Source organism: Marasmius oreades, chromosome 10, assembly GCF_018924745.1.
Source record: "Marasmius oreades isolate 03SP1 chromosome 10, whole genome shotgun sequence".
Lineage (NCBI taxonomy): Eukaryota > Fungi > Basidiomycota > Agaricomycetes > Agaricales > Marasmiaceae > Marasmius > Marasmius oreades.
The window spans coordinates 1,435,025-1,452,386 of record NC_057332.1 but is presented as its reverse complement, the minus strand read 5'-3'; the positions used below and the strand labels follow the sequence as shown (position 1 = coordinate 1,452,386).

General features: G+C 47.8%; 8 protein-coding genes across 8 annotated transcripts; 4 read left to right on the top strand and 4 right to left on the bottom strand.

Moving 5' to 3' along the window:
• Nucleotides 1–32: 32 nt before the first annotated feature.
• On the top strand, nucleotides 33–1,318 carry E1B28_002544 (uncharacterized protein; the record flags this gene model as incomplete). Its single annotated transcript, XM_043159469.1, has 5 exons — nucleotides 33–328; nucleotides 386–445; nucleotides 509–671; nucleotides 723–1,147; nucleotides 1,290–1,318. Exons 1-5 carry the CDS (start codon nucleotides 37–39, stop codon nucleotides 1,316–1,318), a joined length of 969 nt encoding a protein of 322 aa, XP_043003070.1. The 5' UTR covers nucleotides 33–36.
• A 3,148-nt stretch (nucleotides 1,319–4,466) lies between these two features.
• E1B28_002543 (uncharacterized protein) lies at nucleotides 4,467–4,822 on the bottom strand (the record flags this gene model as incomplete). Its single annotated transcript, XM_043159468.1, has 2 exons — nucleotides 4,467–4,667; nucleotides 4,721–4,822. 2 exons carry the CDS (start codon nucleotides 4,820–4,822, stop codon nucleotides 4,467–4,469), a joined length of 303 nt encoding a protein of 100 aa, XP_043003069.1.
• Nucleotides 4,823–5,221: 399 nt separating this feature from the next.
• On the bottom strand, nucleotides 5,222–7,250 carry SNZ1 (Pyridoxal 5'-phosphate synthase subunit snz1; the record flags this gene model as incomplete). Its single annotated transcript, XM_043159467.1, has 13 exons — nucleotides 5,222–5,267; nucleotides 5,317–5,357; nucleotides 5,419–5,454; nucleotides 5,504–5,545; nucleotides 5,706–5,731; nucleotides 5,803–5,841; nucleotides 5,897–6,072; nucleotides 6,145–6,350; nucleotides 6,410–6,499; nucleotides 6,587–6,679; nucleotides 6,876–6,911; nucleotides 7,007–7,036; nucleotides 7,134–7,250. The coding sequence occupies 13 exons, from the start codon at nucleotides 7,248–7,250 to the stop codon at nucleotides 5,222–5,224; spliced, it is 978 nt and encodes a 325-aa protein (XP_043003068.1).
• Nucleotides 7,251–7,420: 170 nt separating this feature from the next.
• Nucleotides 7,421–8,539, bottom strand: E1B28_002541 (uncharacterized protein). Its single transcript, XM_043159466.1, has 2 exons — nucleotides 8,339–8,539; nucleotides 7,421–8,285 (listed from the first exon to the last, which is right to left on the bottom strand). The coding sequence occupies exons 1-2, from the start codon at nucleotides 8,519–8,521 to the stop codon at nucleotides 8,130–8,132; spliced, it is 339 nt and encodes a 112-aa protein (XP_043003067.1). The 5' UTR covers nucleotides 8,522–8,539; the 3' UTR covers nucleotides 7,421–8,129.
• A 230-nt stretch (nucleotides 8,540–8,769) lies between these two features.
• Nucleotides 8,770–9,427, top strand: E1B28_002540 (uncharacterized protein; the record flags this gene model as incomplete). Its single annotated transcript, XM_043159465.1, has 2 exons — nucleotides 8,770–8,902; nucleotides 8,961–9,427. The coding sequence occupies 2 exons, from the start codon at nucleotides 8,770–8,772 to the stop codon at nucleotides 9,425–9,427; spliced, it is 600 nt and encodes a 199-aa protein (XP_043003066.1).
• A 160-nt stretch (nucleotides 9,428–9,587) lies between these two features.
• On the top strand, nucleotides 9,588–10,205 carry E1B28_002539 (uncharacterized protein; the record flags this gene model as incomplete). Its single annotated transcript, XM_043159464.1, has 1 exon — nucleotides 9,588–10,205. The coding sequence occupies one exon, from the start codon at nucleotides 9,588–9,590 to the stop codon at nucleotides 10,203–10,205; it is 618 nt and encodes a 205-aa protein (XP_043003065.1).
• Nucleotides 10,206–11,180: 975 nt separating this feature from the next.
• Nucleotides 11,181–14,603, bottom strand: E1B28_002538 (uncharacterized protein). The gene is made up of 7 exons (XM_043159463.1): nucleotides 14,550–14,603; nucleotides 14,344–14,501; nucleotides 14,228–14,292; nucleotides 13,585–14,175; nucleotides 12,670–13,523; nucleotides 12,210–12,611; nucleotides 11,181–12,158 (listed from the first exon to the last, which is right to left on the bottom strand). Exons 1-6 carry the CDS (start codon nucleotides 14,564–14,566, stop codon nucleotides 12,557–12,559), a joined length of 1,740 nt encoding a protein of 579 aa, XP_043003064.1. The 5' UTR covers nucleotides 14,567–14,603; the 3' UTR covers nucleotides 11,181–12,158; nucleotides 12,210–12,556.
• Nucleotides 14,604–14,654: 51 nt separating this feature from the next.
• On the top strand, nucleotides 14,655–17,294 carry E1B28_002537 (uncharacterized protein). Its single transcript, XM_043159462.1, has 12 exons — nucleotides 14,655–14,700; nucleotides 14,754–14,941; nucleotides 14,991–15,233; nucleotides 15,284–15,365; nucleotides 15,422–15,575; nucleotides 15,639–16,141; nucleotides 16,207–16,462; nucleotides 16,511–16,662; nucleotides 16,717–16,778; nucleotides 16,831–17,040; nucleotides 17,093–17,158; nucleotides 17,214–17,294. The coding sequence occupies exons 1-12, from the start codon at nucleotides 14,670–14,672 to the stop codon at nucleotides 17,274–17,276; spliced, it is 2,010 nt and encodes a 669-aa protein (XP_043003063.1). The 5' UTR covers nucleotides 14,655–14,669; the 3' UTR covers nucleotides 17,277–17,294.
• Nucleotides 17,295–17,362: the final 68 nt, after the last annotated feature.

Below are 17,362 nucleotides of genomic sequence, written 5' to 3'. Positions count from 1 at the left end.
AATATCCGGTCCGAACCCTTTTTAGGCTCATTCAAGATGTCTACCACCAGGATTCCACACCAGCCTTTACATCCCTCCGTGATCGACAGACTCGATCCAGATTATGCCAAATTTCACAACGACGTCCTACAATACATCGTACCTCCACACACGCTCCCCTGGGACCCAGCCATTCGTAATGCCCCCGCTGTACCTGGAGGAACAGCCCCGTTGAAAGTTGGCAAAACGCAGGATCTGGACTTGACCCATACAAAGTTTAGAGTGTTCACGCCGGAAGGCGCACCCCCGAGCAGCAGTGGATGGCCAGCTTTTATCTTTTTCCACGGAGGTTGGCGTGTTTCTCTTATTTCAGCCTACACCCTGCTTATTCTGTCGACGGTTGTAGGCGGGTGGACATTTGGAAATATTAACGCTGAGAATTCGTTTTGCACCAATATGTGTATTCGTGAGTTTTCATCTCAAATGAATGTAGGGCGCCTGGTGATTCTCATTGTCCTGGATATTGCAGATGCTAAATGCGTAGTCTTATCGGTCGATTACAGACTTGCCCCCGAACACAAGTACCCAGCCGCCGTAGAGGACGCTGTTGAATCTCTGCAATGGGTGATCAAAAGCGGAGAAGAGATTCTCAACATCGATGTAACTAAGATTGCGGTTGGAGGTTCATCAAGGTAAATACTCAAGCGTTAGAGTATCCTAGCTTATTTTCACGATTCCGTCAGCGGGGGAAACCTGGCCGCCATCCTCGCACTCAAAGCCAGCGAACCTTCCTTCATGCCCTCACTCCCTTCCCCCCTCATCTTCCAACTCTTAATTGTCCCCGTCACTGATAACACTGCGACAGCTGACCCCGGTGGCCTTTGGGAATCCAACAAATTCTCCCCCTGGCTCTCACCTGATCGTATGAACTGGTTTAAAAAGAACTACCTACCCAATCAAGAAGACTGGACGAAATGGGACGCTTCGCCTATATTTGCGCCGAAGGAGTTGATGGGGAAGACGCCGAATGCGTGGATTGCTATTGCAGAGTTGGATATCCTTAGAGAGGAAGGTATAGCGTACGGTGAGAAATTGAAAGAGGCAGGTGTGAAGCAGGTTGAGACCGTGGTTTTTAAGGGTGGGCCCCACCCTATAATGGCTATGGATGGTACGTTGACATGATGTTTTTCAAAATTTCTACTGAGGTGGTTCTATGGTGTTTTTTCCCGTGGTTTTTAGAGTGAGTCAATCCCATACTTTTCTTTGCTGAAAATCGAGTGCTAATTTATCGTTTACTGAAACCCGATTAGGGCTGTCAAGCTGGGAGCAAAGTTGGTAGCGGATGCTGCCCATGCATTGGGAAAGGCTTTCGGAACCATCTGAACTGTGTCTTTGTGGACAAACCTAAACCCCGATGTATATGTTCAAATCATCTATGTAGGTTCATATGGATCCGATCCTTGATGACGCCGTTTCTGCTTACCTATGGCCACATTCAAAATTCGGGAAATCTTCATCTTGTTTCGATTCAGATTGATAATACTGCGGCCTTCATTGGTCGGTTCTTCACTGGCGACTATTCCAATAGTCACCCCTCCGACATCCCTCATCTTCCAAGACAATTGCTGCAGGATGAATGTCTCGTCTGTCTCGTCTGAGCTGCACTCATTTGGAAACATCGAGTTGAAACTCTGAGTATTGACGGTACGCTCTTCGATATGGTCATCTCCCATCAATACCCTCTGTTATAACTTTCAGAGACACTCCCGGACGCGCCTAAAAGAGGTCAACCTTCTCGTTATCTACATCGTTGAAAGTAGTGCAAGGGTAGGTGTCGGAATCGAGGTTGGTAATGGTTGGCGATGGTCTGGAAATGCCTGCCAGCGTCGACCTTGACACCTTTTAGTGATGCTCATTCGGTCTAGGCATAAGCAGTTGTTGGACCGAGATCTCGATTGAGAATTGATCTTATAACTCCTCTTCATCAACTTCGTGCAATTGCAGTTGCAAACAACATCTCATTTCAACTTCCTAGTCGTTCAATCCCTACCCCACCTTTCATGCTATACTTTAACTCGTTGTAATACAAACCTAACGGCCTCCCAATACCACCTTGCATTAGCAGCGCACTAACCGCAATATCCCTGGATTTATAGGCATGTGTTTCATCAATTCTTTTCGCGGGGCACTGACCGTTCTTTTCGCGCCAACTCAGGATGCCATTTCTAGTATCAGTTGATTTTCATCCGAAATACCCGACCCTTTCGAGCGCGCCACCGCCGGTCATTGCTGGGTCACCCCTTTGGCTATGGAGGCTGAAGCGCTGAATCGCTGATCCTAAGGGGCCGCGGGAGTTCTGCTTGGAGTCCATTCTACGCTCGGATTCAGAGCTGTTGAATTCCCCGCTTGTTGTTATGGTTTCTCAGCGTCCATGGAGTCGTTTTGGGGATGTCTTCAAGAAAAAAGAATACCACCACAATCAACCGATTAACCGTTCACGCTTAGGTCCGACTGGTGGCAGTCTGGAGGAACTACGAAGAGTTACTTCGGGGAGATGGTTTCCGCGTTCGACCTCGGGCTCAAGACGGTCTTAGACAAGTGAGCTTGGCTGGCAAAGGCTTGACAAGAATATCGACATCTGCCACACGGAATTCGAGCCGCAATTGTATATACATACTGTTATGCAAGTACTGGGGGTAGGTGCTCCTTGAAAGGCTCGCTGAGTCTCCAGTCGTACTAGCTTAGGATGTGGGATCTTTTTCCACCATGAACTGTTGATTCTAGTCCGAATACTACAGTATCGCGGGAAGACAGATGCCCTCTAAACATATCTACCTTTTCGACGAAGATCTATCTTGACTGGTCCAGCTGTCTCTTGATTTTTTCCCATTCGCCTCTCCTCGTACGACGACGGATTTGAGTACAAAAGGTATTCTCATTCAGGTAAATAACAAGAAATATATACCGTATTCAATCACACAATTACGTGGTAGATATCGCTATCGACGACAGAACCCGTGTGGTGGCACGTCCTTGAACGTCAGCCCTTCGAATGGAGACTCCGGGACGATTTTGAATTATGCATAAATAATGGCTAGCGAGGCTGTATAATTGAAACGAAAGACGTCGAATAGTACCCAATTTTGTTTTGGAATCCAGTTTTAATTTTCTTGATTTTAAGCTTTGCCACCCGCTAACCACAGTCCCCTGGATAAAATGCCTGGGATTGACCACCATCCTCGGGTATCCACCTGTCCCTGGAGAATAGCATCACGATCAAAGAATCGGTCCGTTTATCCAGGCGATAATATCTTACGACTACTCACAACGTCAGGCCGCACATCTCCCGAAACCAGTGAAGCGTGTTATATTAGCGATGCATGGAAGCTCTTGCAACTCACATCAAAGAGTCATCAAGGAGCAGAATGGCTACATGTTGGATCCGGCAGGGAACGTGGGTGAGGACAAGACGTATCGTGCTCCTGAGCCCAGCATAACACCCCGAATGATGCTCGGTTGAATCCATTCACAAGGAATGACCGATGACCCAGTGGAAGGGATGAACCTTTGAACAGCTGTCCGCGTCGCAATTCAAGCTGTCGCGTTGACGTTGAAGCTGAGTGGAAATGGTGAAGAGGGATGGCAAACTTGGTGGCGTAACATAAATCGTCAATGCATTGAGCTAGATTACGCGCCAGACGCCCCTTGGTTGATATTCCACGGCGCTATGGACCATTTGAGCCAACATGTCTATGCCATTAGTAAGTCTCCCTTGTTGAGTAGGACAGCATAGTAGACTGGCAAAATACGAAGTCATCGAGATTTCTCTAGCCCTAAGTACGGACTTTGGATGATAGGCAACGCCACGTTCTGGTTTTTGAAGACTCTCGGAGCACAAAGACTTTGCGCGTGAAAATACCCCAAGACGTACTAGGGCACGTTCAATGACTTATGTCCGTCAAATGTGATGTTATAGGCCAGCTCAAGGCTAGCTGCGTAGTTCGTAGCACGCGAAAAGTCTTCTGTCTTCGACAAGACATGCGCAAAAATTCTGAACGCTGAAAATTCATATTATCTGGAAATCACCCGAGATAGTCAAGAATAATAACCTACTACTACCATCGACGTGAATCCAGGTTCCGTGTCATCTGCCAACCGCCTAAATATATATTTTCGATACCGTTGGTTGCGAACCTTCCCGTATTGACCTCACCAGCGCTGATCAGTGATCACCCTGGCGTTCGCCACTCCTGCCCCGTGTCTGTTCACGTTCGACTCCATCGATACCGAGTCCCCAGGGTTCATTTACACAGAGGGTGCTTTGAAGTCGTATCCCATGCTAGTCAAAACCTTACCTTCTTAACTCCAGCTCTCGTGCACGGGCTAAGAGCTCCAACTACCCAACTTCATCGCGACTGCCTGAATGGCACCAAGCCAGGCGAAGAGCATTGCTGCCCTGAAGGACTTCTTGCCCATCTCGGGTTCTCCTAAGTCAAGGAGTTGGATGTACATCTTGTCGTGGTGGTCTGCAATGGGAGGTACACCTGCACACCTTGGTCATAAGCACTCAATTGATTCTCAGCAACCTCAGCATGGGAAGTATAGAGCCTGTGAATTTTGAAGAAGCCCCAATAATGACTGGTCGGGAGCGATGTCGTTACAAGAAGGTCAATTGCAAGGAGTCCTGACTGGAAGGGTATGGACTTTGAGTTTTCATCGGTGCAGTTTGGCAGAGACGCACCGGCCGAAGATAGGTGGTCTGCTGTAAGGGAGAGTTGGGACTGCGTTGTCTACAGTAGTGGGGCAGATTTAGACACTGTGCGTCGGATGCGTTGATAAGCATCTTGCATGAATAAAATGTGGTCCGACTCCATGGTTTTTGTTGCGAGGCACGCAATGACTTGGTCCTGGGTAATTCACGGTACTGTATGACGGTGAAAGGTGGCAGCCTGGGAGGAAGTGACATTTAGAGAACCTCTCCGACATTGATGAAAACAAATTTTAAAAAAACCTCGACTTACAGGGGGAAACGAGACACTGGCTGCAGTGTATCCTGGCATCGCTAGTCAGAAGGTGTTTAATCACGCACGGGCGAGATAGTTGGCAAACGAGCTCGGTTGAACGATCACTTTTTCTCTCTCTACAGACAAACCTAAATATCAAAAATAAAAACAAGAGATTTATTGATCGCAGATCGCGGTTTTGTATCGCTATCGACTTTTTTCCGGACTTGGGACGATCTCTACCATCCTCGGGCAGCCATCTGGCCTCCCTTGAGGTTAGCGTCGCTATCGCAGGATCAGTCAATCAGTAAGGAGATAGAACCCAATGACTCACATCGTCAAGCCGACCATAGCCGGTCCCAGATCTTCCGAAACCTGTGAGTGAAGGGTGAACCATGGAATCGATTGCTCTGGCGATGCATCTCCTCCGACTCACCTCGGCCAAGACCTTTGGGTTGTTATAGTGAGTAACCTGGAAAGGTACGATCAGCTTTCGGACGATCTAGCAACTATGAACTCACCGCTTGTACAATCGCACGAGCGCGCTTCGCGGCATCGCCGGACTGGAAGAAAGGAGCAATTACATGTCAGCTCTCAATATCATGAAATTGCATAACAAAGGTAGGGTGTAGGGTAACACTGAAGCGGAGCTCTTGGAATATATGAATCAACTCAAAGGAACGAACAAATGGTATCACAGATTGAAGCGTTGTCAGGTCGTACCTTGAAGATGCCGGACCCAACGAAGACTAGTGAAACATTCAATCAGCATCAGTAGAGTAGGGGCAGATCGAAATAAACGAGAAGTATGGAAACGTACCACCATCGCAACCCAACTGCATCATGAGTGCCGCATCAGCTATAAGCTGATAGATCAACGAGAACGTATGGGAAAGTCGTATGACGAGGCTAACCTGGCGTAGCGATCCCTCCAGCCGCAAAATTAACGACAGGAAGACGCTTCAAACGTGCGACTTCCTTGAGAAGGTGGAAAGGAGCTTGAATCTCCTTCGCGTAGGTATACAACTCTTCCTCGTTCATACTACTTGCTTTCCTGATTTCGCTGTTCACAGCACGTTCATGACGGACACTAATAAAGGCCACAACAGCGGAAATACTAATCAATCTTCCATCTTCTCAGAGTAGAAACAGCATTACTCACGCTTCTACAACATTTCCTGTTCCCGCTTCACCTTTGGTTCTGATCATCGCAGCTCCCTCGGATATCCGGCGAAGTGCTTCTCCCAAATTACGAGCACCACAGACGAAAGGAACCTTGAAGTTATGCTTATTGATGTGATGCTCATCATCCGCAGGCGTGAGCACCTCGGACTCGTCAATGTAGTCCACGCCAATAACTTGGAGAATCTGAAGGTGATCCGTTACGGCGTCCTGAGCATAACGTTAAAAGAAGATTAATAACCCACTTGAGCTTCGACGAAATGGCCGATTCTAACTTTAGCCATAACGGGAATAGTGACAGCTTCGACAATGTCTTTAATCATTTTGGGGTCGCTCTGTTCAGTAAGGGTTTTTCAAATTTCATTGATCAGGCCTCTGTTCAGTGTCGCAGGTATATATAGCATATACGAGCATCGACTCACCATCCTGGCCACTCCTCCCTCCGCTCTGATATCCGCAGGTACTCTTTCGAGAGCCATAACCGCACATGCGCCGGCTTCTTCGGCGATACGTGCCTGCACAAAGAACATTTCAGAAAAATACAAGAAACCGAAAAACCGCGTGGATTATCGTGATAGAACACGAGATTTTGGAGGACCGGAGCATCTTGGCCGAGCTGACGGTAGGACAGTTAACGGTCAAACTGTCGCAACCGAGGTTGCTTCTCCATTGTCTTCGTACGTGAAGGAATGGTAAGGAATAATAACTCACCTGCTCCGCATTAACGACATCCATGATCACGCCACCCTAGGTATTGAGTTGAGTACGGTACGTCAATCAGGACCAAGAGTAAGCGAACGGATAAGAGTCGCCATGAGCCATGGGTATAGGGTATAACATACCTTGAGCATCTGCGCGAGACCCGATTTGACCTATCATATCGGGAGTTCACAAGAAAAATCAGTTCGTTCCGAATTGTTCAAGATCGAAAAGATCAGACAATGCGTTTCTATGGGAAAAAAAACGCACCCCGAAAGTTCCAAGACTGCTGGTGGCATTTGAGGTATTTGAACGTGCAGGAGCGACTGATGGTGTAGCTGAAGATCCAGCACCTTGAGGTATAGGCGTCGATGCTGGGCTTGTCATTGTGGTGGTAGTTGTGGTACAAGAGCAAGAGTAGAATGACTCAAAGTAAAGTCTGATCCACACTCTGTGAGGTACGGGTACGACGGCAGTCCGCCGACCCGCCTCGCTCCGTATCGTAACCCTCCAGAAATTCTTCAAATGAGAAAAACTGCTGAATTCACACGTTTAGAGCTTGGAAGAAGGCATTTCTTAGACTTATGAAGGCTTCAGCGCTCGCCAACACAACACGAGCACGGGCATCATGGAGTTGGCTTTACATATCTAGTTCTGACCCAAACCAATCATAGTGTACGTCAGACGAATATTCTCGGTGCCATCGTCTGATTCTGCAGTAGCGGGAAGTAGTTCATGAATCGAATGGCCTCGGGTCCTCAGTAAACTGTAGCTCGATCGGGTATAATACCAGTCATACCACCGGAAAGCTTGATTATGCTGATGACGCTGCGCTGATTTTACTACTCGGCCGGGCGTTGGAAGGCAAGAATACGACCAATGAACCCAAAAGGATAACAGACTGCGAAGCACGGTGGAGGAGTTGTGTCATCTGTAACCATCGATCGATGGAGGGTCATTGCATAGTGAAAGAGCTGCCTATGGTAGCAACGATGATCCAAGGAAAGTAGAGTAATTGAAACAGATTCTAGAGGGCGAATTGAATATTTTGAGACGGAATCGCGGCAGGAAGATGACACGAGACAGAGTCCCGACTGATTCGACGGTGATGAAGAATTAATGGAATTGATAGAAAACCCGAGCTCGGAGTGTGAGTAGGTGGCACGAATACAGTCCGCTGACTGCTCGCCTTTGTTCGCCCGTCCGTGTTGGGAAACTGTACCTATGCTAGGTTCATGGAACCATTTTCAACTGGATCCTGAGTGTCTAGAAGCCCCTTTGGGAAAGCCAATCCATGACCTGATTCTTCCATCTGCCACCCTGTATGACTACGTGTCTGGACCTCTGGGTGTGTATTTTGAGGCTGGCAGCCTCGGGAGAACCTGAGGGAAATAGGGAAGAAGATAAATCCTTTGAAAGCGCCTGTCAAAGTTGTAAGAGATTGGTTTATTTCTCGCGGTTTTCCGAGAGGATACCTGAGCATCACCGTCTACATTTCGGATATAGAGGAGATAGCGGGAACCTCCGTTACGAATATCAGAATAAACGGGAAGACTGCCATGCTGAGTTCGCTTGAGAGAATAAAGAGGCTGGGCTGCACGGTGTTGCGAGTGCAGGTTACGAAGGGCAGAAATTTGGGGCTTGAAAGGACGAAACATGCTAGCGAAGATTACGTTATGCCTCAAAGAAAAAAACCTTTTTGGTCCTAATTTAGGCGGTTCCCAGAATGGAAGGTGCCGGCAATGAATTGATGACAGCCGCCGTTCGACGGATTTGGAAGTAAATCCTAATGGCTTGTGGCACTACTGTGTTACTTTTACAACCTCAGCCCCGCTTAGCATATCATTTCCCTTGGATCTATAAATCCCGTCATGTCGCCCTGTTGCTTGTTTCCTTCCCCCCCACAATGCAGCCTACCTGGGAGTCCCCCGATTTCTACCTAGCAAGCCTTTCTCTCCATAACCATACCCATCCTCAGACCCACCCTCAGACCCAACAGCTCTATTCCTTCTGGAATTCCATATTACTTTCCCCATATTGTGAGTATCCTGGTCAATGCTCAGTCATTCTTTCGAATTCACCTATCTATTCTTTTAGTACCTCATCATCCCCCTTCACCTCAGTCGGACGCTAGTTCGTCCCCTTCAACTTCAACCACCTCGATAACACCACCCCTTCCGCCTCCTAGACGTCCGCAGCAAGCTCTACACGTCATTTGCAATGCCCCCATAATAGCCCCCAAGCCCCTGCCCTACCACTCACCCACTTTTCTAAAGTTTGAGCTTCTCCCAGACATTGAGGAAGACCTTTCGCATCCCCCTTACATACAGCGTCCTTCCAAACGAAAACGCGAAAACGGCGATAGTTCCGATGAGTTCGTCACCCGGAAGCGACGGACGAAAGACATAGCTGGTCCTCCACGCCCACCCAGTGTGTATCAGCGCGACAGCACGGTGATGAAGCACCGCCAACGCAAATTAGCGTCACGCGGAACGACAGCAAACCCACAGCTTACTTCAGACTCCCACTCCAACCGTTTTCCAACTCACCGGGCACGCCGATAAGGAGACTACAGCTTGTCGATTGCTAAAACTTCACGCGCGATCCTCACACACGCTAATTTGACTTCCGAATTACGCCCAGAGTTAGTACCTCCGCACACACCCCGATTTTCCAACGTGCCATCCATGATGCCAATCACACAGTCTTACCGAATCAATCTGCATGGAATCACTTGTCAAAAACGTACTTTGTCGCTCGAAACCTCCTGTTTTCCCGCGATCGGAAGAGCTTCTTGGATCTCTTGGGTTGGCGTTCCTGAGCGTGAACAATTCTTATCCGTCTACACAGGGTGAATCAGTATACCCTTTGTTCTCTTCAGGACAGGTTTCCTCGAACTATTATTTCCGCCCTGTTCCACCTTTTCATTCAGATCGCTGTCGCGTATTCAATGGTTTCATTTGGCAGGCGGGGTTTACTGCGGCACAGCGCTACAGCAACAACAATTATTCCTTCCGTCCGCGTCTCACAATCGACATCCCGTCCCTATACCGAAATTCCATTACTCCACTAGCAACAGGGTACCCTGGATCTTTTGATTTCCAACACAAGGCCACCCATCATCGGGGTCCTGTCTTACATCACCTGTCCTCATGTTGTCAAATAATAATATCGACAAGTATGTCATCTGTGGCAGTCACTTGCTACTACCGACACCGAACCACAATTCGTCGGAAGGAGAAACCGATCGCGAACATCTTCCGCCGCGGCCATACTTGCACTGACACCGTCCTCGTCCTTCCAATTTCCCACCATATCGTAGCCTGTATCAGTATTCCATAATCGGACTTCCACTTAACCTTTCGTCTCAGTTCACCCGCACATACTGTATTACTACCAATGCAATCATTTTCTTCTAACATAAAAATAGAACGTTCGCATTTAATATATTGCAAATATTATTCTCCCCTGTCCATCCATCGAAATACATCCATCCGAAAATTCCAGAATGAATACCTCCATTTCCAGTTTAAGTGAAGAATCACACTACTCAACAAGACTCTTATCGACGATGTGAAACCCGAAGGAGTCCCTTGTGGACAGCCGCTGCGTCCCTATCTTTTATCGTCACAAGCTGTGAACGAACAGTTTCATCTAAGTGAAGCTTCGAAGGTCACCTCATGGTTGGGAATGAATAATAATGAAACACATGTATCCCTATCCTCGTTTGGTTTCCTGTTACCTACCACGAAACAACCATCACGGTGAGGTGAGACTGACGCCGAAGGCAAAAAACATACCGCTCGGGCCAAGTTCGGGCTTATCGTTTGAACTAGACAGTCGCCGAAGCTCGATGTGTCAGGCCTGCATCATTAATCATTGCCCCTCTCGGGGTGCGACATTTAGCCCGCTGTGGGTTAAGTATTGTCCACGAATTCAGTTAATTTCGGAATCAAGAATTATACGAATTTCAATCGAACGAAGAAGCCCGGATTCTTATGAGGATCAGCATTAGAAAGTTACATATTCCCAAGGAACTGAGTTCCTATCTGTTCACAGTCAATATTAATGCAAATACATAGTCAGGGCGATTCGCTTACCCGTTTCCCGTCAAAGTCTTGGAATTGCATACTTACAAGTGCGAGTATTTTCTTCGTACGACTCGGCGAGCGGTCCCGTCAGGAGGAACGTTACTGTTTTCGTAGAATGATGGCCTGGACGCTTCCAGAGTTCACACTTCCATAGAGCGCAGGGTTGACGCAGGAGGCTGGAGCCTAAGGCTTGGAGAAAGACCGTGCCCAATGAAATCATCAGAGAGCGGCGAGCCCTGGATGCACAACGGAAATATGCAAAGCGACGAACCCGCGGGAGTAGTACAGAAAACTCCTTGATTCAGGACCACCGATGGTCGTAGCACACCGTAAAGGCCGACACAGTCAGGATAATACTGTACAATGAGACGCCGCGAAAGCCTGGACCACCAGCACCACACTATGTGCCCATGTGCGAAACAATTAAAGGACGCTGAGTTGCAGCATGATAAGGTCATGAACCGTGAAAAGAAAAAACATTTTTGCGCTAAATCAAACTTGGTACACACCATGTCAATTTATCAGTGGCGACCTACTGTCCTAGAGCAAGGAAAAGGGACGCCGGAGGGTGAGTTGATGTACATATTTGGATTTCCATGAGTATCCGACAGGAGAGGAGGCTAGAGGAGGCCGTCCGAGTGCATGTATAGGCCAAGTATGGAAGTGTCTATGCAATTACCGTTTCCATGCGTAAGTTGCTACAGTTCGATGGACGTTTGGGTGCAATATCCAAGAATAGGGTCAGGTCTGGTCTGGTTGGTATCGCGGGCATCCACTGCCAGGGCTGTCAAATGCCCGACTACAAAGATCAAGCGACAGCCGGCAACGCAATGCAAGTATTGCTTCTTCAGCTTGACGATATGTATTATGACGGGGTCCGCAATGCAACAGGTGTCTCCAACAGACTCCAAGGGTTGCCAAAGATGTATAGATCATTAGGATTCAGGTTCGCCTGAAGGTTGAAGTGCGGAAAACGCATTCATTTAGACCATATCCAAGGAATATCAGCTTGCACCTGATATGCGTAAGGATCTGCTCGATGAAAGGAGCTTCCATAGGCGTATGGTGGAGTCAGATGTAGCTTGGATCTCCAACTCGTGTCCAATGAGACCAGCCACCTAGAGTCTCCACCCAGAGTCTCCAGCTTAATACATCCATGAATTGAATAGGTGTAACCGATGTCAATTCCTGTCTTTCATAAAGCCTGAAAAGTGAATAAGTAGAAACCTTAGTATGACAGTAAAACGTACTTTACCTGTGGGTTCACGATTGGCCCATGACAAGGGTAAGGCAAGTTGCGATAGATACCAAATATCCTTTTGGCGACGGAATCCCGTGGAAGTTTTTTTACATCGGATACCAGTAAGTGAGAAGGCGAGAACGACTTCACGACATGATCATCAGTGGGTGTACGTGTGTCCAACTTCGTGGACTAAGATTCTCACGAAATATTGCGATGGATTACGTAACTTTAAATAAGATAAGATTGAGCTGTTTCAAACTCTGGTACTCCTACTTGGCTCAATGCCACCGGAAAGTATCCCGTCAAAACCAGAACATACAGGTCTCATAATGGATTATAGAGATAGAAATACAAACAAACTACTCCCGGTCCTCAGCCCTGTCAAGTTGCTGACGTTTCCGCGAACCACTACCACTGTGGAAAGGAATCAAAATCAGAAGATCTCATAGTAGACGAGACGAATGGAACTTACCCTGCAGAATCCAGGCCACGTTTCTTCCCAGTACTTGCCTCTGACAGGAACTGATTCACACCGAAGACATCCCCAGTATCCTTCTCGAATTGTACGGGACCTTCCCGAACCTCCTGTTCGTTGGCGCCTTCGAAACCAACTTTAGGTTTGCCCAGACTGAATCGATCGTTATCCAGCGCCTTTCCAATTCCCTCGTCCGTACCTCCACCAAAGGACTCATCATTACCCTCCTGAATATCACCTCGGGCTTTATATATCGCTGCTGCAGCGGTAGACCCGTGGAAGAGGGGTTTGTCGTAGAGATTGTAGGACTCGTCTTCGGCAAAGTTGCTCGATAAAGACTCTTGGTTGAACAACCTCGAATCCAACATACTCTCCTTCGAAAGTGTAGGCTTTGCAAGCCCCAAAGCAACTTTCTCGGAGATGTCGCGATTCTGCTGGCGTGCAAGCTGCTTGGCTCGTTGTTCCTGACCCATATTGTTCATTCTCATTTCACGCTGCCTATCGCGCCTCTTCTCTGAACGCATCTCATCGCGTATCCTTCTAGCCTCCTCATCCTCCGCGCTATCGTTGGATTCAGCATCGGACCCACCACTCTCGCTATCGCTTCCATACGCCGCTAATGATGATTTCATAGCAGCTTGAGTTTGAGCTGAAGGTTTCGCGGATGTGATGCCTCCTCTTTCTTCTCGGGAACGCTGGGCGAGCATACGCAAATTCTGCTCCTTTGCTTCCTTCTCCTTTTGAGCAATTTTCTGCTGCATTAACGACCGTTGTCGCACTTCCTCTCTGGCATGTCTGTCTGCAACGAAAAGAGCTTCCGAGAATTTGGCGAAGTTGTCATTAATGTGAACCTGTAAGAGTATCAACGTCAAAGTCAAGGTTTAGCTTAACCCAAATAAAGAAGCGGCATACGTCTTGTAGACCTCTACCATCTGCCGCCAGACGCTTGTCGAGTGGGATGGTGAAACCCTTGTTGTTCTTCCAGTTAGAGATGCATGGAGGGATCATCCACTCCTTCTGCTCAGCCGCGGTAGCTTTCCGAGGCGGACTACGTAGCACGGGAGGAGGAGGACTTGGTGGTCCTCTTGGTATTTTCTTATGCTTGAAACGAGGTGGCTCTAGCGGGTCTTCCACGACTTCTGTCATTTTAATTATCCTCTGCTTGAGGCCATCACCATTCTGCTGCCCAGGAGTATAACGGATGAACGATGTTTTCCCTTGGCTGTCAGGAACGTTTTTGGGTTGAGCTGCCTTTATCTTGCCGTGGACAATCTTTTCGAGGGCAGCGCGAGTCTTTTCTGCCGTTTCTTGAACGTCTTCTTCGGATGGTCGATCCATAGAGCGATCAGTTTCTTCGAGGTCCTTTCGGTAAGCAAGGGGGACTAAATCTTTAAATTGAGATTGGACGATTTTGCCGTGTCGTTGGCCTTGGTGTGCTATGGCGTCGTAGCGAACATTTCCTTCGCTGTCAACCTGCAGAGCTAGTGTATTGCCAGACGAAGCCTTAGAGCTAGTTCATCAGAACTTGGGTGAAGGAAAATGGGTAGCAACGCACCTTCTTTTTCCCCATTTCCAACGGATATTGTGCGATTGGGCATTCTGGATAGGATCCACCATCACCTATGCATGATTCAGAAGACTAAGGAATAAAAAACGATTGATTTGAAGTACCGAAGTCCTCTTGACGCGAAGGTTTCCAACCTCGACGTTGTCCATACGGTGGGATGGTGGGACGTTGAATTACTTGTTGAGAGCCTTGACCCAGTTGTGGAACGTCGTCATCCTCGCCATCTTCCAAGGTGGGTGCGTACGTAGGTTGAGGGAGGACCCTACGGATATTGTAAGTCAACCGACAAGAGGATTAAACTGAACCTTACGCAGCCAAGGCGCTCATTATCGTTGTTGTTGGTGGAGGATAAAGCAGAAGACGGGTGGGAAAGCTCAGCACACTGCCACCCTCTTGATTTGCCGGACAAACAGCCTTCTATTGCCCCATTATGTTGGACCACTGCTCAATATCTCATAAAGGTTACTTGCATTCACTCTGGCGTATTTTCTGTTCTCTTATTATTATTTTTCAGGAGGAATAGTCTTATGGTCTCGCTCCTTCACTCCTGATGCATCCCAACTAGCCTCTTCTTCCGAATCCCCCGTAAATTCTCTAATTCGCGAAGCCCTGATCGAAGGACGAACGTCAGAGGAGAAATATGAAAAGGGCAGCTATGCCGTCAAATGGACGTTCGTTAATGAGTTGGAATTAATATTCGTGGTCAGTTTCTCAGACTCCCTCTGCCAGGATATCATCTAATACCATATAGGTTGCGTACCAGCGTATCTTGCAATTGACTTATGTGGATGAGCTCCTATCCGCCCTCAAAACTCTTTTCGTGAAATTATTCCAGCCGATAATAACAACCTTTGTAGCTTCACTACACGCAGTCAATTCTGGGCAAGTCGTAGCCAAGGACGCTATTACACCGTTCAACTTCGCCACCGCGTTTGAAGGCTGGAATAAAGTGTTTGACAAAGTGTTAAAAAGTTTTGAAGATAAAGCTGCACAGGTCTGTTCGACTTTTTAGCTACTTTTCTAACCACCAACGCAAACCTACAGGAGCGCCAGCAAAGGTTGAGGAACGTTAACCGAACTCAACCTATCATAAACTCGACTCCACCCTCAGACGATCCTGATATTGGTACGCTACCCACAAATTTTCAATAGCAAACGATTGCTCATTTCTAAATTCGCCAGTGTCATCTGATACTCCGCAGGACGAACAAACAATAGCACGCAACGTTCAGGCACTCAAAAATCGTTTGCGGGGGCGGGGCGGTAGACGTGGAGGACGTGGAGGACGGACGGTTTCGGATACCGGAAGTGGCAGAGATAGCACCCCCACCTCCGAGTACGTATATCTCTTTCTTCTCGTATCACCCGTGACCCTTACCGCGTATTTCCGTCTGGCCAGCTCCGAGTTCCCGTCGAAGAAAAAGACTAGAACGAAAGCTCAGCGTAAATGGGGTGATGAAGCCCCATCAGAGTCCGATATGGCTTCGCTTGACTTTAGTTTGGACAAAGCGACATCGCCAGATGATCTAAATTCCCGTGATCTCCAAGCCTTGGTAGATCAAGCATCGCTTGGAACCTGTAACCGTGATGGACTCTATGAAGTGAAAGACTGGGAGTTCTCGAGAGATTCAGCTGGAATGGATGACACCGATAATGTAATATCACGCGCACTGCAATCCACCGAGAAGGCGTCATCTTCCACGTCTGGGTCATTTGGAGCTTTGAGCTCCCTTTTTACAAGATTAACGGGATCGAAAATTTTGACAGAGCAAGACCTCAAGCCCGTGCTGGAAGGAATGAAGCAGCACCTGATGAAGAAGAACGTTGCGAAAGAGATTGCAGATAAAGTATGTGAAGCGGTCGGTGAGAGCTTAGTCGGAAAGAAAGTCGGAGGATTCCAGAGTACGCCCTCGTTTTTGACTCTGAGCTAGGACACTCTCTGACCGCTCTTCGCTGGGCTTCGATAGGCATAAATTCTGCCGTTCAGGTCGCCCTATCGACTTCCTTGACTCGGATACTCACGCCGAAGACTTCAACAGATTTACTACTCTCGATTCGGAATAAGCTCTCGTCGCCGCTCGCGTCTACTCAACAGCGCATGCCTTACACCATCACCTTTGTCGGTGTGAATGGCGTTGGAAAAAGTACAAATCTGGCTAAAGTATGCTTTTGGCTTATTCAAAATGACCTTCGCGTTATGATCGCCGCTTGCGACACTTTCCGGTTCGTTTAACAGTCGGGTGTCAACGCTGTCCTTTCTAATAGGTGTAGGAGTGGCGCCGTGGAACAATTACGAGTTCATGCTCGGAATCTCAGCATGCTGGGCGTCAATGATGCAGGTGACAGCAAAAGTAAAGTAGAACTCTTCGAGCGTGGATATGGGAAGGATGCTGCTGCCATTGCCAGGGAAGCCATCTCTTATGGTAACTGTGCTTCACCTGTCTACGTCGTTCATCTCTGACAGCTTTGTGTCATAGCTCGCGATAACGACTTCGACGTGGTCTTGATCGACACTGCGGGGCGAATGCAGGATAATGAAGTGAGTGTCGATCTGAGACTCCCTCTTGTTCAATCTTGACAGATACATGTAGCCTCTCATGAGAGCCCTTGCGAAACTAGTTGCAGTAAACAACCCAGACAAGATTCTATTCGTGGGAGAAGCCCTTGTTGGGAATGAAGCGGTTGATCAGTTGACCAAATTTGATCGTGCTCTCCGCGACTTTTCTGCAACTTCGGGATCTGGAAAGGAAAGAGGAATAGACGGCATGTTAGTCACGAAGTGGGATACTGTGGATGATAAGGCGAGCTTTTGATGATAATGACTAACAAACGATGCCTAACATTGTCATGTAGGTCGGAGCTGCGCTCTCGATGACATACGTGACAGGACAGCCCATCATCTTCGTTGGTTGTGGTCAGGTCAGTGTCCTAGGATCTGTATGCAAAACACGACTGATTCTTATTTCGTGTCTAGACTTATACCGACTTACGACAATTAAGGGTTAGCAATGTAGTACAAGCCATTTTAAGTGATTAAGGATTAGCTCGTGCCGGGCGAAGTTAAATGGTTTTTGGGGCTTTTTTTTCATTTCTTTGTCTGCGCCTTGTATTCCGCAGGAGATA

Excerpts from the sequence above, each read along its gene's own strand:
- E1B28_002537 (XM_043159462.1), top strand. The coding sequence starts at position 14,670 with ATGTTGGACCACTGCTCAATATCTCATAAAG. Across the intron at positions 14,942-14,990 it reads AGTTGGAATTAATATTCGTG|GTTGCGTACCAGCGTATCTT; the intron begins GTCAGTTTCTCA and ends AATACCATATAG. Across the intron at positions 17,041-17,092 it reads GGGATACTGTGGATGATAAG|GTCGGAGCTGCGCTCTCGAT; the intron begins GCGAGCTTTTGA and ends ATTGTCATGTAG.
- E1B28_002541 (XM_043159466.1), bottom strand. The coding sequence starts at position 8,521 with ATGTTTCGTCCTTTCAAGCCCCAAATTTCTGCCCTTCGTAACCTGCAC. Across the intron at positions 8,286-8,338 it reads ATGTAGACGGTGATGCTCAG|GCGCTTTCAAAGGATTTATC; the intron begins GTATCCTCTCGG and ends CAACTTTGACAG.
- E1B28_002538 (XM_043159463.1), bottom strand. Across the intron at positions 14,293-14,343 it reads TTCGCGTCAAGAGGACTTCG|GTGATGGTGGATCCTATCCA; the intron begins GTACTTCAAATC and ends AATCATGCATAG. Across the intron at positions 13,524-13,584 it reads ATGGTAGAGGTCTACAAGAC|GTTCACATTAATGACAACTT; the intron begins GTATGCCGCTTC and ends ATACTCTTACAG.